Source organism: Aptenodytes forsteri, unplaced genomic scaffold (assembly GCF_000699145.1).
Source record: "Aptenodytes forsteri isolate BGI_AS27 unplaced genomic scaffold, ASM69914v1 Scaffold13, whole genome shotgun sequence".
Classification (NCBI taxonomy): domain Eukaryota; kingdom Metazoa; phylum Chordata; class Aves; order Sphenisciformes; family Spheniscidae; genus Aptenodytes; species Aptenodytes forsteri.
The window spans coordinates 3259374-3275623 of record NW_008794543.1 but is presented as its reverse complement, the minus strand read 5'-3'; the positions used below and the strand labels follow the sequence as shown (position 1 = coordinate 3275623).

The window sequence follows — 16250 nt, the reverse complement described above, 5'->3', positions numbered from 1 at the left end:
CCCCAAAAAAACCCCCCAAATTCATAGCAGAAAAACCATCTAGCACAAACAATTAATACGCTTTCACAGGAAAAAAGCAAAATTTAACAGAAAGGGAAAACACCAATCTCAATCACAGGACTGAAGAATACCGATAGTTCTTCCACTTCAAGGTGGAAGCTCAATAACTCTGAGAAGCTCTCACTAAATTCAGTGAGGATTTTATTTTCCATTTGATTAGTAAACCCTCCCCTCAAAACGCTAAAGCCTGTAAATCAAGATAGTAGACTTTCTCCTTCCCTCACGGAATTATGGTAGTAGTCTGAACCAGCTCTTTTCCAGGCTGGTGGATAACACACAAATGAAAAGCACAGTAACTATACTTGCTGACAAATGTAAGAAAGAAATCCTCTGGTTTTTAATTTACCTGATGCCAAACCAGTTAGTGTTACTACTAGCCATCCTGACCATGCATCATACAAACTTTTTGTCATCTCCCATGCTGATTCTTTCTTCTTGCTGTTAATCTGCAAAGAGAAATCGTTATGTATACTTGTATGTGTTTCTGTAATATGAGTAGGAGAAAAAAAGTAAGTATGACATACAAACTGTATGATGCAAGCTGCAGGCAAATATATCCTCTATTTAAACTACAAGCATTGTCCTTGTATTTAGTGCTTTACATAGATAAATCAGCTTGGTTATTCAGACATCAGACAACTGATGGAGGAAAGTAAATTTGCTTAATTTAAAGAACTAAAACCCAGGAAATGCATTATTAGGATAAATGAATACTTTCTATGATACACATCTAAAACATGTAATTGTAAAATTATTTCTCTCCTAAATCTTAATTTTTTTTTTGATGAACCTCAAATAAACTGTTAGTGTACAAGTTAGTTATAAGCTATTCCATACAATTCAAATTCCTAAACTTCTATTTCAAATATAAACATCTTTCTTTTATCTTTAGACTACAAACCACACAAAGATAAAACAAAACCAAAAATTGGATAACTACCCTATAATACTTCTAGACAACTATTACTAATGACATTTAAAGTTATTGTACTGAAAATAACAGTAATTCTTATTTTAGCCTTATTTACTTTGTGCATTTAGCTGCAATTTGTGCATAACCTGTTTTATGATTAAACCTTCGTTATGTAATTAGATCCTATTCTTATGACTTTTTCCATACTGTAAAAGGAGGGAGAAAGTATGTGCAACAAACAGCAAAAAAAAAAACCAAACCAAGAAAGCACAATACTAGACAAGGAAATCTAGGGAAAAATACCACCCCTAAAGCAAATAAATGTATTTTATAGTTTCCTCTACATTTGTGAGAGTCTCAAACTTTTTCTTTTTTTTAAATAAAAAAAGCTGTTTCTACAGTAGCATGTCTTTCTAAACCACCATGAACTAGTACTCATTCCCCTGCTTTCTACATCTTTGATGACATGGCCAGACAGTCTCCTATCATTCAGGGCATATTTATAAATTTCACAGTAGCTCTGTGACTATAAACTGTGAACTGTCTTGTCTGACTTTTCTGGTCTCAGACATTAAAATGAGTAACAGCTGTGAGACTTCACCCCAGATAACCTATTTCCAGGTGTGATCTGCCTTGCCAGGATTTGGTCAGGCCCAGCATTCTATCCAATGGCATATCCACTAGACACTAACCTACCCATCTGCAGTGTAAAGATGCCGTTGTGTTAATTATTTCATAATTTGATGTCTAAGCAGTAAAGTATATGGAAAACACCTTCTTACTTTTCATTAAAAGCATTCAAACAAGGTACATGTTCTCAGATCCATCGTCCAAGGATCTCTTTTCCTTCAAAAAGCACTAGATAGTGCAATTGTGGATGTTTTGGTTTTTAAACTAGTGTAAGACTATGTTTTTTAACCATGTCAAAGTAAATCAGCATATACATCCTACATTTGCTTCCAGAAAAGTTAAAAACGGTGTTTCCAAAGAAAGCAGAATAATGCTGCAGTGTTGTACATAAAGGAACCTCTCCCCTGACCCCTCCATACAATTACAATTCATTTTTAACTATTCATTTTGATCAGTTAAAAATATTTTAGGAGAAATCACATGTCCAAATCTGTTCTGTTTTTAAGGTTAATTAATGTAAGCATCCCAAAAGTTTTGCAGTAAGGCTCTAAATAGCATACTTCCTCCTAAAATGCTATTAAACAAGTCTATTACATGAATGACAGTATCTAGCACGTTACTGACTAATACAACTTGAGTCCATTTCATGAAAGAACTCATTGCAGAGCACGCTGATAAAGATGAATGGCCCGAACTTTGAAGATCTGCTGAAGAAATCAATAGAGAAGAGGAGAAAAGCAAATTCTGTGATGGGAGAGCGGAAAGGACATTTACCATACATATTGAGACTACTTTTTTGTTAAGCATATATACACTGATATAAGTGGTTTAGATATGAGAATTTTCACTTTCCATAATCCAAACAACCGCAGCACTAGATACCAGTAGCACAGATACACCTGTGTCAGTATAAAAGCAATATACATCAGTGTTCACTTTTCTAAACAAGTACCACCATAACCACTATTGTACTATTACAAATATATCTACACTGGAAAATAGCCTTAAATATACTAGCATGCAAAAAAGGCAGTACTGTAAAAATATCATTTGGGTGACGGGGAACTATTCCCACTCTATTAAATTACTGTTTCCCTTCCAAGTTATACTACTGTTGCAGGACTGCAGGTATCAATGAAATGGTGCTTTTTTAATAGCATTCAAGTAGTTCTAGCTGATGTAACTACTTACAAATTTAAAGTATGCACATATTTCTATGTGTTACTAGATCAGACCTTAATTCCAACATCCAACAAAGAATATTTTCCAAGTATTGTTATTTATCTCAAATACCCGTCTATGCCTTTCTCTGTCCTTGCACTTCTCTCGAACCCAGTCAATGGTATGGAAGTCATCATATGTTCCTACTCCAGGAATTGGTTCATCCAGAAGATCCAGTAAATGTGTTGAACTGTTGATACTTCCTCCATTTGTCATCGTATAATGAGTTCCTGTGGCAGAGGAAAGACAGGAATGAATTAATTCTGCAATAAACGAAGTATTCTAATGTTCATAACACTACGGCATATAAAATTTCTGAACAAGTAATTAAGACATTTCCCATAACATGCATATTTTACTTCATTTAGGCCTCTCGATGTTGCATGTCACTTTTTTTTCTGTCACTCATCTGTAGGTTAAATTTACATGTTAGTGACTTTGTATTTCCATTGGTTAAATATGAATGTACTAGTCAAATTGTTGTTCCGTTTTGTGTGCAGACTCTAGAGAAACTTCAATAGAACAAAGTGGAAAAAAAGAGCAGCTTCAATACACATTTAACTTGAAGTTTATTTCAGTTTATGAACTACCAGAGGAAAATCTGACTGTAAGAAAATAAAACCAGATGATTAGATATAAAGTTCACAGTACTTCCATAAGTTGCTGGTTATTTTAAAATATACATACCATTGATTATCAATCCTTCCTACATGCCTAAACCAAACCTAAAGTACATTATCAACAGATTATCAGTGCAGCTAAAAAGTAACAGAAATCCAAGCAAATACTTTTTTTTTTATTATTATTTTTATTTCTTTATTTCGGGTAACTCACAGAACAGCCCTCAGTCATGAAGAGTTGGAAATACTGTATAAAGAAAATGTCTTCTACTAATTTGCAGTCACTAGCTAGTTCCTTCACAAGCAGCTTGCATAGCAACATCCCCAACAGTATTTCTTTCAGTGATCAGAATAAGAAGAGCAAGAGGAGTACTGAGAATTTTTCCCTCTTCATAAGTGATCAAGAAAGTTTTATGTTTTTAAGCTTTCAAATGTCATCAATTCTGTAATATCTTGGCTTTTTTGAGTTCCTGCAGTATATTTACAGGACTCAAGTATAATTTTCTGCTGGATAGCTGCCCAAATATAGCATGGCCACCACTTGCCCACCCAACACAAACTGCTTCTGCAACAGTAATTGCCATAAAGGGAATATTTATAATGAGGTTAATATAGACAATGATTTAAAGAGTGATTACTCTCACTTGTTTGACTAAGAACAAACTAATTTGGCCCAACAGCATATGGTGTACCACAATAATCTCTATTCTTAAAGATGTAGGCCCAAGTCGGCCAAGACTTCTATCAGTTCAGATAGTCTAGTGAAATGAGTTCTAGTGCCTGACACTGGGATGGTTAGGCAGGTGGGGTTTCTTGACTTGGGTTTTCTTGTTTGGTTGGTTGGGGTTTTTGTTTGGTTTTTGGTTTTTTTTTTTTAATTGCAGGCTCAGCTTCTCGATGTTGTCAGCAGAAGTTTCCAACTTATCCAAAAAAAACCAACAAAAAAAAAAGTCTTCAAAGGGCCTACCTGTAAACTTCCAAATGCTACAAATGCCGAGTTCACCAGCCCCAGCTCTCACCAACAACTGACAATTAGATTTATACATAGGTAAAAATGCGCTTTTTCCCTTTAAATTTATGAAGTCTGAGATCTAGTGAAGCAGTGTGACACCTGGCATTATACTCAGACCCAAAGATATGCCTCAGCCATCTATTGCTTGAGAGGTGTCATTTATGCCTGCTATGTAACGCAGTGTTTATTTGGATATTTTCTTCGTGGTGAAAGACAACACACAAGAAAATAATACAAAAATCCTATTAAGACAAAATGCAATGTAAAATTTTCAAGATACACAAACTACTATTCATTACATATACACATTACATACAGAAAAGCTTAAAATTCTACAAAATTCTCTAAAAAGATTACTTTTTTTTTTTTAATCTTAAAGTAAAAGAAGAGACTGCAAATGCAGGAGACACTCCCCAATGATGCCAATACCATTCTCTCATGCTAGCCTGGCTGCCATCTTTCTTAACACTGTTTTTTTCCCCAGTCTATGCCATATTAAATTCTCCCTCACCTATTCACCATAGCTAAGCCCTGTAAATCTCTTCCCAAAGCTGCTGCTAGTCTCTCTTAAGGCAGATCTAAAGAAGCATTACCTATGCTTCCATTAATAAAAGGCTAATGACAGCAAATTAAATCAGATTTGCTAATAGACGTGATTGTGAAAACCTTGCTTTAGGATAAGGGATTCAATTCTCTTCCATTTCCAATTCTCATAACTAGAAAGGAAGTCTAAGATACACGTCTGGCTAGCTGAAAGGGCAAGCTGATCTTGTGGAAGAGGTAGTAACAAAATTCACACTGTAATGATTAGTTTAGCTTTCAAAATTAAAAGAATAACAATACATTATGAAAATGTTATTTTTACATGAAATTAACCTCCTTTGCAAAGCAAGGGGACATAAATTAAATTCAGCCACAGTTTAATTATTAATTGCCTACAAAGTTACAATGTGATCAAGCAGTTTTCTGAACCTGAGCGATCATGGTAGGACAAAAGCTTGCCTTTGCCCAGGAGGAGTTGGTTTTACGCCCTGCTATATATGAAGCAATATCAAGCTATAAGGAGCATGCAATCCTATGCCACACAAGGCAAAGGAGAGTTGAGAGTTATAAATGTATCACAAACAGGAACAGATGATTTTATGCATATCACAAGGTGCTGAATTGGAATTCTCTCCAGGGAAACCATCAGGGATGGCACCATACCCACTGCACCAGACCCCAAGCAGAACTTGCAGTAGACTACAAAGAATGGTCACTGCCTGGATACAATAAAAATCCTGCTGAAACTGTGTCAGGTTCCTACTTTGCCAATATTTGCTGGCACACCAAATACTGGAATATAAATGATTATTGTATGATAGGGAGGAGACACAGAACAAGATGTGAAGCTGAAGAGATGGTTTTGTTGAATACAGAGCTGCCGTGAACATCTGATGCGGCTGAATAGCTATAATCTTGTACCAAGTGAGAAACAGGCAGCAGTGATACCCTGCATTAGTGTGTGGTAGAAAGGCTGCCCTACAGAGGACCACAAAGAGGAGAACTGTACAAAATCTGATGCTCTGTATCTAAGATACGTAAGTCTGACAGCAGTGGGAGAGGACACTCTCCAGCTAGTATTATGATCTACGTAGCATAAAACTATTCTAAAGGGGAATTTAGAGAAATATACCTTTACCAATACTAACTCTTCCAAACTTCCACTTCCCTTTCCTCACTTCCTTCTCTAGCATTTCACACAGTAAGACGCTCCTTCCAGCTATGACGATAATGATTCTCATCAGCATACACACATGCAAATTCTCATCATTTATTGCCAGTTTCATCAAAGTGTTATTATTTTCAACTGAATAGATTTTGTTAAAATCGTTACCGTAATATAGATTTTTCATCACAGCATTCTAACCTCCAAGCAGGAAATCATCATTACCCTGATAAATTGTAACATTTAGCGAATGTAGCCTTCTGGACATTCCCAACGTTCAGAAAGTACTTCCCCTTCCTTCCTCCCCCTTTTCCCCAGTCCTCAAGTTTCAAGACTCTTTCTCAGGCTACAACTCAATGCAAGTGCTTTTCATCAAAACACAAGCTGCCTTAGTCTCAAAAACCACAACAAGCGCTTAGCACACAAGGCATACAGGCACAGCCTCTAGCTGTGATAAGAGAACACCTCCATTTTCCATATGTACACACCTGAAGCATTCTGCAGCTGTAAAGAAAGTAAAGCCACCTTTTTGTTACCTATGAGTTTGCTTAAGGCTTTATTAGACTGGGAAGCAGATGGTAAAAGTGGCAGGCAGAACTTATTACTGTTATTCCAAACTAACCCATGTTACTACAGGGAGGCAAATAGTAATATACTGATCCTCTCAAAGGCTCAATACAACTCACAGGAATCCTTACAAAGCAAATTCAACACAATCCTTCCATACTTTGCAAAACTAAGGTAGCTGGCATCCCTTTATTAGCACACTCTTCTCCAATAGGATCTTTAACAATCCTGTATTCTCAACACATAACTAGCGAGGTGCTGCAATCACAGACTGCAAGCCTGCAGACAGTACGCTTCTAGACAATGAAAGCAACATGCTGCTTCAGAGAAAGGAGATTGTCTTTTTTAGGTGATTAAGTCACTATAGGTCTTGCCTGAACTACCTTCTAGGAAGGCACCTGACTTTTGTTATCCTTTCATGGATATAATTCCAAGCCTTCAGCACGATCCTTTCCAGCAATCAGTTCTGGTAGTGCTAAAGAACTGCTTCAAGTGAAATTGTTGGGAAAAAAAACCAACAAAAAACTAATAAAGAATATTGCATCATGTTGAAAGAAAAAAGCTGTAATAAGCATTAAGGTTAACAGTAAAACACTGTACTTTGGGACACCTGACCAGAATGAGGTACAGCAAAAACAGACAAAAATGCTACATGGACAAAACTGGAATAAGAGAAGTAGATTCCAACACCATAAAAAAGCTCTCATCTCTGAAGAAGTGGGGGTTTTGTTTGGGTTTTTTTTTTTAATGAGAATGAAAAAAATACAATCCAAAATTGCTTGAGAGGACACTATGCCTGACAGAAAAAGCAGTCCTTATCATATTGCTCTCCTTCATTTCCTTCTGAACATGAAGTTATACTGAATGGCTCTTAGATCCCAACACTGACCCAACCTCCTGCTTTGCTTACCTAGTCCCTCCTGACGTAAAGCAGGAACAAAGAAATTACAGAACTAGTATTTTGCTATACTCACACACGTTGTTCTATACATTACAGATTCCTCCTTGCCTTATGTCCCCCCTGAGACAAGGAATACCTTTTCTTTCTTATTCTATATATATGCCTCATACAAGCAGTCTTCAATCTTGATTGATGTTGGAACTATGATAAACACGACAAAAAGCTGATTTATGTAGATTACACACAGCATTTTTCAGGTGCCATGCACAGCATTTTCAAAGGCTGCCTCACCTCCTCTAGTAGTGATCCCATACTCCCTTGTCCTTTTGCAACACAGTAGATTTCTTTCAGATTTGAAAGCAACCCTGGGCAACACACAGCTGATGAAAGTTGTGGTTTTTTAAAGAAAAATACCTGGTAAGTTTTTACCTAATTCATTTAAAAAGAAAAAGATCACATCAGCAAGGACTAATACCCTTAAAACACGAGCAGACCATTACTGACTATTCACTATAGAACAGTTCAAAAATTTTCAAGAGAAAACATTTTAAAACACTAACAAATCAAGACGCGAGTTGCTGAAATTCATATGCTGTTGCATTTTTCACTTCACAGATCTCTCGGAGCAAGTTCCCAGTGAAGGAACCCAGTAGATCATAAAGATCTTCAGGGTCCTGCTATCCTGTCCCTGGCATGAAGAAATGAACAGTCAGTGGACCTCCTCACTTCTTGGTGTTCTCTCTTCTGGGAGGCAGTGGGTTCCAGTTTCCACACTCTATGATTTAAAAATCCCACTGAAAGTACACTTAAAACACCTTGAGTTAAAGAAACGAGGGAGCTAGTGCTTCACAGTTATCCAAATATAGTTTCACACAAGAAAGGGGTTTTACAACATACTTGATGCTCCCGATTCCTGCATAACTGTTCAACAGTCCTTCCCAACTCTTTCCTTGTGTGCAGTGTTCCTCCTTTTCTCATAGAAATAACGAGTAGAGAAGCATCAAGAATTAAGACAAATGCTGCATCCGGGGTAATCAAACGGTGCACGATAGATTTTTATGTGGTTCTCCACCATGTGATTATCTGAACAATCACCCGGTATCACCTAGAGAACAAATCCACATGGCTACAGCCTCCATAGAAAATAAGGTACGGAACTGAGACATGAACAGGCTCAAGAGGGTGGCTAACAGAGTTAACAAGAGACCATGATTTTATGATAAAGTTTAAGACCCCTTCTATATGCTACACAGCATATGATACATCTTCTGAATGCACATCACGAAATGCACCACTCTGTCTCAAACTGAACATGTATCAGCTTACTCTGTTTTATGAAATGAGACCTATCTCTCAGGACATAATTACACAATAAGGCTGAGCTGATCTAACAGACTGCTGCCACCCGAATAGGGGATCTTGCTCCCCCTATTTCTCCCTCCCATTCTTGGTCACACACTCCCACTCTCACCCTTGGATCAGCTCTGTCACCCTTGGATCCAACTGCACAGTAAACCAAGCAAACATGCTAATCCAACTAAGCAGACAAAACTAACAAAAAAAAATTTCTGCCATTATACAGAACTGGGAATCAAGCTTCCGTGCTGTCAGACAAGAAACGGAGCCAGTGCAAGAGCAAGAACTGAGAGAAGAGATGGGAAACGACATGCAAGTTCACCCCCTTCCACAGCAACAAACTGCCAGACTAGTTATACTGAAATACATAAATGCACCCTTGGGGTCTTGTTAGATTTTAATTACATCTTTCTGCTGGAAACAATTCAAAACTTCTATATAAATATTAATATCCAGACACTATACAGTAACATCCATTTCACAGAGCCCAAAACTCCCGAAGGTGGCTACATTTAAAAACATTTCAGAGTTGTGAACACAACAACAGATAAGCAATGTCAATATTGGAGTTGATGCTAGAGAAATACTAAGACACAATTTTTCAAAGGTATTTCTCTACAAGCTACGTAATTGCTAACTCTTACAGCAAGAATACACTAGTTTGCTGCTGCTGACACATCCCTTTTTCTAGACAGTGCACAACTACATGGTATTCCCCCTCAGCAGCTGTCCTTCTGGCTGACAGCAGTGCAATGTGTTTTATTTGTGCTACTCTGAGCAGCGTGAAAGGAGGGGAAAAAAGAAAAAATGCACCTCTGTGAGTGAAAACGAAGCTAATCAGTTTACACCAAAGGGTGGAATAAGCTCTCCCTGACATGACCATCCAAACCTGCTGAGTGCTAAAATCCGCAGGGGCTGTAGCTTTCCAGAGGCCAGATACTAATCCAAGGCTTTGCTTCACTCCTGTGTCCTTGGGTATTAGGTGGCAAGGGGAATGGGCAGGGAAGCACCCTGAATGCAATGCACACCATAAGGATCATTTACACTTGCAACAAAGAAGATTTGTATACACAAGATATATGTTAGTGCCTGAGCTTCTTTCTGTCTCCATGTTCAGACCTCAAAATATGAGGCTTGCAATAAAAAAATAAAAAAAAGACAAGAAACAATCGTCAGTTTATTTAAATTTGTCTGTAACCACTCAAGAAGAGTCATTAAGCACTATTGTCTTTTCCTGGCTAGAAATAATTTTTAAATTTCAGAATCAGAAGCACAGCATGCTGTGCCAGAGTGCTATCATTCCCTACTGTTGATGATCAATGATTTTAAAGTCTTTCTAATCAAGTAATACGTTCCCCTTTGTGTGTAACTATGAATTCTCAGCCCATCTCTTCAGCTGGCTCTTCTAAACCGCATCAAAGGCTTAAAAGCACAAATTGGTCTCTGCATTACAATCAAAATGCATACAAAAATGACAAAACTATATATACACTAACTGAAAAAAATCAGCTGGAAAATATCTGATAGGTGGGAAACAGGAAGACTCAGAACAAGATTTGAAGAACAGGGAAAAGAAAAAATGCTTTACCAAAGTACTGAGTGATAATCCCCTCCTCTCCATTTCTTAAAGCACAAATTGGTCTCTGCATTACAATCAAAATGCATACAAAAATGACAAAACTATATATACACTAACTGAAAAAAATCAGCTGGAAAATATCTGATAGGTGGGAAACAGGAAGACTCAGAACAAGATTTGAAGAACAGGGAAAAGAAAAAATGCTTTACCAAAGTACTGAGTGATAATCCCCTCCTCTCCATTTCTTCTGCCAAAAAAAAAAAAAGAAAAGATAAACCTGGGTTTAAAAATAACGTTTAAAAAAGTAGGAGTTAATGTGTCCTGACCAAAGTACTGAGTGATAATCCCCTCCTCTCCATTTCTTCTGCAAAAAAAAAAAAAAAAAAGAAAAGATAAACCTGGGTTTAAAAATAACGTTTAAAAAAGTAGGAGTTAAATGTGTCCTGGTTTCCACGACAAATGAAAGCTGAATAGTAGCATCTCAGAGTTAAATCAAGACTTTTGAAGACTTGCATGCACTGCAAATGCACAGGAATCTGAGAAGAAGGCAGAGAGGAGGTCAAGTATTGCTCAATGTGTACAGCATAATTATAAAAAAGAACATAAATAGCTTTGGCTTTTTACTTTAAGTGGAAGAAACACTTCTGTTTCTATGAATCAGCAGAAAAAATGGCTTTATTATTACAGATTTCTTTTCTTGTAGTCTTAAAGGCAGAATGGACTATATTTATTTAGTTATGTCTATAATAATCTATTCAGATATGCGAGTGAGGAGTTATGGGGATGCCCACACTACTAAATTTACAACGTAAATAGAAGATGAAGAGTGCAGGAAGGAGATGAGAAAAATAAAAGGTATAAAGATATATGAAGTTAGATAAAGCAAACATAACAAAAGGGAAGTAATCTATCATCTAACAACGGCCAAGGCAATGAGTCAGAACAACAGAAATTCAGATAATTAGATTTCCAAGCACTGCTGCTGCATGTACGTAAGAGTTACTTACTTATACGTTGTTTTGGAGGGCAAAGACAGGATGCAACAAAAATAATAATTCTGCTAATATGATTATCCACGTTCAGGCCCGAGGAGGGCATAATCTTGGTTTGTTCATTAACTTTCTAATATCTCAGATAATAGTACATCTCAAAATTATTTCCAAAATTGAAAAATACATGCCTAATAGAGAACCTTATCAGTCATACAGCACATGCAGACAGATAACCTGTAACTACCTACAAAGAACTGTAGTTATATCTCATGGTACTTTCTGTTAATCACCGAAGTCAAATATGCTAAACTCATAACTGAAAATCCTTTTCCCCTTTTTGTACTAGGAACCTTAGAACAAAGTGCAGCAGAAATTCAGTGCCATAACCATGTTGAGTTTCTCCAGGCAATGCTTTTTCTCAAAGCGCTCAACAATAGACAACTATAATAACCTTGATCACATTTTCTGTCATGAGCCTGTAATTAGTCTAAAAATTAATTTTATTACTCTCCCTCTGCTACCAATAAAATTTCAGGGTCAAACTCTAGCTCTGAGCATGTGTACACAACTTTCACACCCATTTACTTCAAAGGTCACACTGAGAATTTCAGTCTGTAATGGCTTTTGATTCATCTACTAATTATTAAACGTAAGAGGCCCATACGCAGAAATGCAGCCTAAAATACAAAAGTATAAAACTTTTACCACTTAGAGGATCTGAACTGGCTCAGTACGCATCTGACTCAAACTCTTCCTAGGATATTATTAAATGAAAGACTTCCCCAATGTTACTGTTAATAGTATAGTCGAAGCAACAGGAGTTGCACCTACATGCAGTAGTGATTGGTGCACAATAAATGAAATGATGAGTTATTTTGTCTCTCAAAAAAAATTAGGTTTACTAAAACTAAGTCATCAGTAAATTTGGTGTGCTCTTTATATATGTAATTTTCACATCTCCTGGCTACTGACTCAATCACAGGTTATTAGTGGTACAGCATTTCATTAATGTTGCTTGAGGACTTCCAAAATCTAAAATCTACGATGTGCTTATGTGTATGTAACAAAAAAAAGGGAGTTAACAACCCTCGTGCTTGCGGAAGCTCAAGTTTTGCTGCTGGTAGCCTGGCCGCTATACATGTACTGCTATTGCTCAGATTTCAAATTTTTAAAGAATGGTAAAATGAATGCTTATTTAGGAAAAAAAAGCAGGGAGGGGAAATCAACAAGCGTGAGCATGTCTGTGAATGGCTGGAAGACAAGCAAGATACTGATTATTTGGAACTTTCAAAAGGGTCCAGCTAGCAAAAGTGATGTAAAAATAAATCCAAGGGCAAAGAATTGAGCAACACAAATAATTTATTTATGCAATATATATTCCAGCATATGGTTTATTATATAAAAAAATTCTTATGAAAAAGTGTACATGTCAGTTACTTACGATATATGCAATCCTAAATCAGGACTTTAAAACCCCTTCTGAGGAGAGATGTAGTACTTTTAACTCTTTTAGTTACCAGAGAACAGAGTAGAAGTGAACTGTGTCCCTGCAGTTTTATTTCAGTGTATCAGAGAGGAGAAGGAGGTCTGGAACGATGCACTTAGTACCACATAAAGAGAAGTCTCAGGACAGAGCAAGTTAAAGGAACTCCTGATAAGAAGTATTCAACAATATTGAATACTGTATTTTTTTCGAAGAGATAATGATGAGTAATCAACATTAAAAGACAAACACAATTAATAAATACATACTTTAAAATCTTTCCATTTGATGTTTCACATCATATTTGCACTGAAAAAAAACCAAAACATCTTCTTAATGCAAACCAATGGGTCAGGCTTCTAATAATAATGTATTATAAAACTTTGTATTTCATCTCACTGAACGTTAGTAAAGACCGTTAATTAAACCTCAAAGACCCCTAATGATTTAAAGAATCATTTCATCATTGCTGAGGTACAGCCACTTTGGGTGAGCCACTGCAGTCAATTAGTGCAACAAATGCTTTGATGTTACAAAGCAGTTTTGCATGACGTGAACATTACTCTGCAGGACAGAAGAGCTGTCAGTATGTGAATAAGGGAAAGAGATCCACAGGCTTTAACAATTAAGCTTGTTTTCTCAAAATACCTTTATCCATTTTCTCTTAGCTTGTTATTACAATGCTCTGAAATCTACATGAGAGGAAAAAAAAATCTTGGTATTATCCTTTTTCTAGCCTCACAGATAATAAAGAAATGTCAAGAATTTACTTTAAATTTCTAGTTTTGTCTGTCAGCATTTTAAGCTTTAATTTGATAGCTAGATAACAACAACAGATTACTGTGGTATTGTACATCAGCAGGAAATACCCACAAATTTTGATGAAATCTATGGAACAAACTGGTCTGGAGACTCAATTTTCTTACGAGTCATACGCACTTGACAAATTAAGATTTGCAAGAGATTATGGTAACATTGTTGGGGTTTTATTGTTGTTTGTTTGTTTGTTTTAATCTAAACTCACTATAGCAAACCAAAGAAGCACCAGTAACACTGGTTTTGAAATACAGTATTAGAACATAGGAAGTACAAGCCCTAACAGAATTCAATGAAACTGCAAAAAGTGACAAGTCACAACTGGGAATTCTCTTGCTAGCTCGTAGCGGTGTCACCACAATGGGAACACCTAGTCGAAGCCTCGACTGCTTTCATTACAGTATTTGTAAACTGTATATTTAATAGCAATACTCCAATGTGCCAGATACCATTTTGCACTGCAAATATCTACTTTTTGTATTGTAAAATCAACTAAAATATGGTAATTTCCAGGAATATACAGCTGATCACATTTTGATGTCTAACTATAATTTGCAGAATTTGAAAGTGTAATAATAGGGCTGTTTTGCAGTTTTCATCTTTAAAACTATCTACAAATCTACACCCACAGAATGGTTGAGGTTGGAAGGGACCCCTGGAGGTCACCTGGTCCAACGCCCCTGCTCAAGGAGGGCCACCGAGCAGGTTGTGCCCACGACCATGTCCAGGCAGCTTTTGAGTATCTCCAAGGAAGGAGATTTCACAACCTCTCTGGGCAACCTGTTCCAGTGCTCAGTCACCCTCACAGTAAAAAAAACTGTTTCCCGATGTTCAGAGGGAACCTCCCATGTTTCAGTTTGTGCCCATTGCCGCTAGTCCTCTCACTGGGCAGCACTCAAAAGAGCCTGGCTCCGTCTCCTTTGTACCTTCCCTTCAGGTATTTATATACGTTGGTAAGATCTCTAATTCACACCTTGCAAATGTTCTAAGCAAATACCATTCTCGATTTCTCATCAGAAGTGATTCTAAAATCTGACTTAGAGAACTATCCAGCACCTGCTATATAATAATGATCTGGGCAGAGAAAAATTTGCTTGTCTTAAAATACTCTAAGCCATATTAGAACTTGTTGATATTCTTAACATATGCTGAAAAACATTCTAAGAATCATAAAAAGACAACAAATAACCTTTTATGTAAACTACTAAAATGCAGATAAAAATGCTCGATAAACATAAAAAAGTGTGACCTAATTTATTTATAGAAATAAGAGTTTACAAGGGAAGGTGAAACAATAAATTAACATGGAGAGAAAAAAAAAATCTTATGTAAATCTTATCTTTATTCTCAGCCTACCTCCTTTCTAATGCCATCGCCAGCAGCCATAAATGTTGGTAACTTTCTAATTTTAGATTAGCCAATTTAAACAAAACTGAAGTGAGAATTTACCACATTTACTGTCTTTAAACACCAAAGTGTAACCATGAAATCCAACCAAGAAAAAAGACACATATCCTCAGAATTTGAAGGCACAACTTTAAGTTACTCCTGCAGTATCTTCTCTCAGTACAAAACCAAGTCTTCATAGAATGTATTCTGCTTTAAATCTGCAGTAAGAAACAAAAGGCAAGCTCAAGAGGATTTTTTTCCTGAATGTTGACAACACTGTTTTCTTTTTAAATATCCTTCCTTGCAAGCAACAGTGTAAAGAATCTACCACAAAGCTGCAGTTTCTTAAGAGCTCATCAATATCGGCTTAACTGACATACTACAATTGTATGGCTTTCCCTTCACATATCAGAGACGTCAACAGAGAGTCAAGTCTAAAAGCACATACGGAAACTTCAAAGCTAGACAAACACTGTTCCTATTCAAGCTAGTGAAAGGCATGAAAATAGCCTACTGAATAAACTCTTGCTAATTTGGCCGCGGTCAGTCACAACCAAAATTGTGGATTTTTTTGTGCACGAGATGGTTTTACTGATTTGAGAGAGAGAGAGAGAGAGAGAGAGGAAAGACTGCCACATATCGAAGATGGAGTCACAAGCCGATGAGATGTGAAGCAGGACTAATCTGCCCACAGAGAAAACAATCACTGACAGCACAGGAACCAGCCAGAACTGAATTCTCCTTCTATAAAAGGCATCAGGCTGGCCACACAAAGCAATGCAATAATTAACAAGGCTTTAGACCTCTGCTTCGAGCCTGAACAGCAGTCTCGCACATCCAGATAGGCAAACAAGTAACTCAAACAACGTAAATTCGGCGTACCTCGTTTATGCAACTCCCTGAGCGGAATGCCGTCTCCTCCCCCCCCATCGTAGGGCAGATACGGATCAGAAGAGACATCCATGGATGTGACGAACCCGAGGCCCGTCTGCCGGCTCGGAAG

General features: G+C 37.0%; 1 protein-coding gene across 4 annotated transcripts in view; it reads right to left on the bottom strand.

Annotated features, from left to right (window-relative positions):
- Positions 1-16250, bottom strand: part of CLCN3 (chloride voltage-gated channel 3) — a 59208-nt gene that overhangs the window by 27180 nt on the left and 15778 nt on the right. For 2 of the 4 annotated variants that reach the window (XM_009272331.2, XM_009272330.2), the window contains exons 1-3: positions 16130-16239; positions 2897-3054; positions 407-506 (exon numbers count right to left, since the gene is read on the bottom strand). In XM_009272331.2, the coding sequence (XP_009270606.1) occupies positions 407-506; positions 2897-3054; positions 16130-16211 (340 nt within the window). In that variant the 5' untranslated portion in view covers positions 16212-16239. Of the gene's footprint in view, positions 1-406; positions 507-2896; positions 3055-16129; positions 16240-16250 lie in introns of those variants that run through there. The other 2 variants (XM_009272332.2, XM_009272329.2) reach the window with 1 other exon arrangement.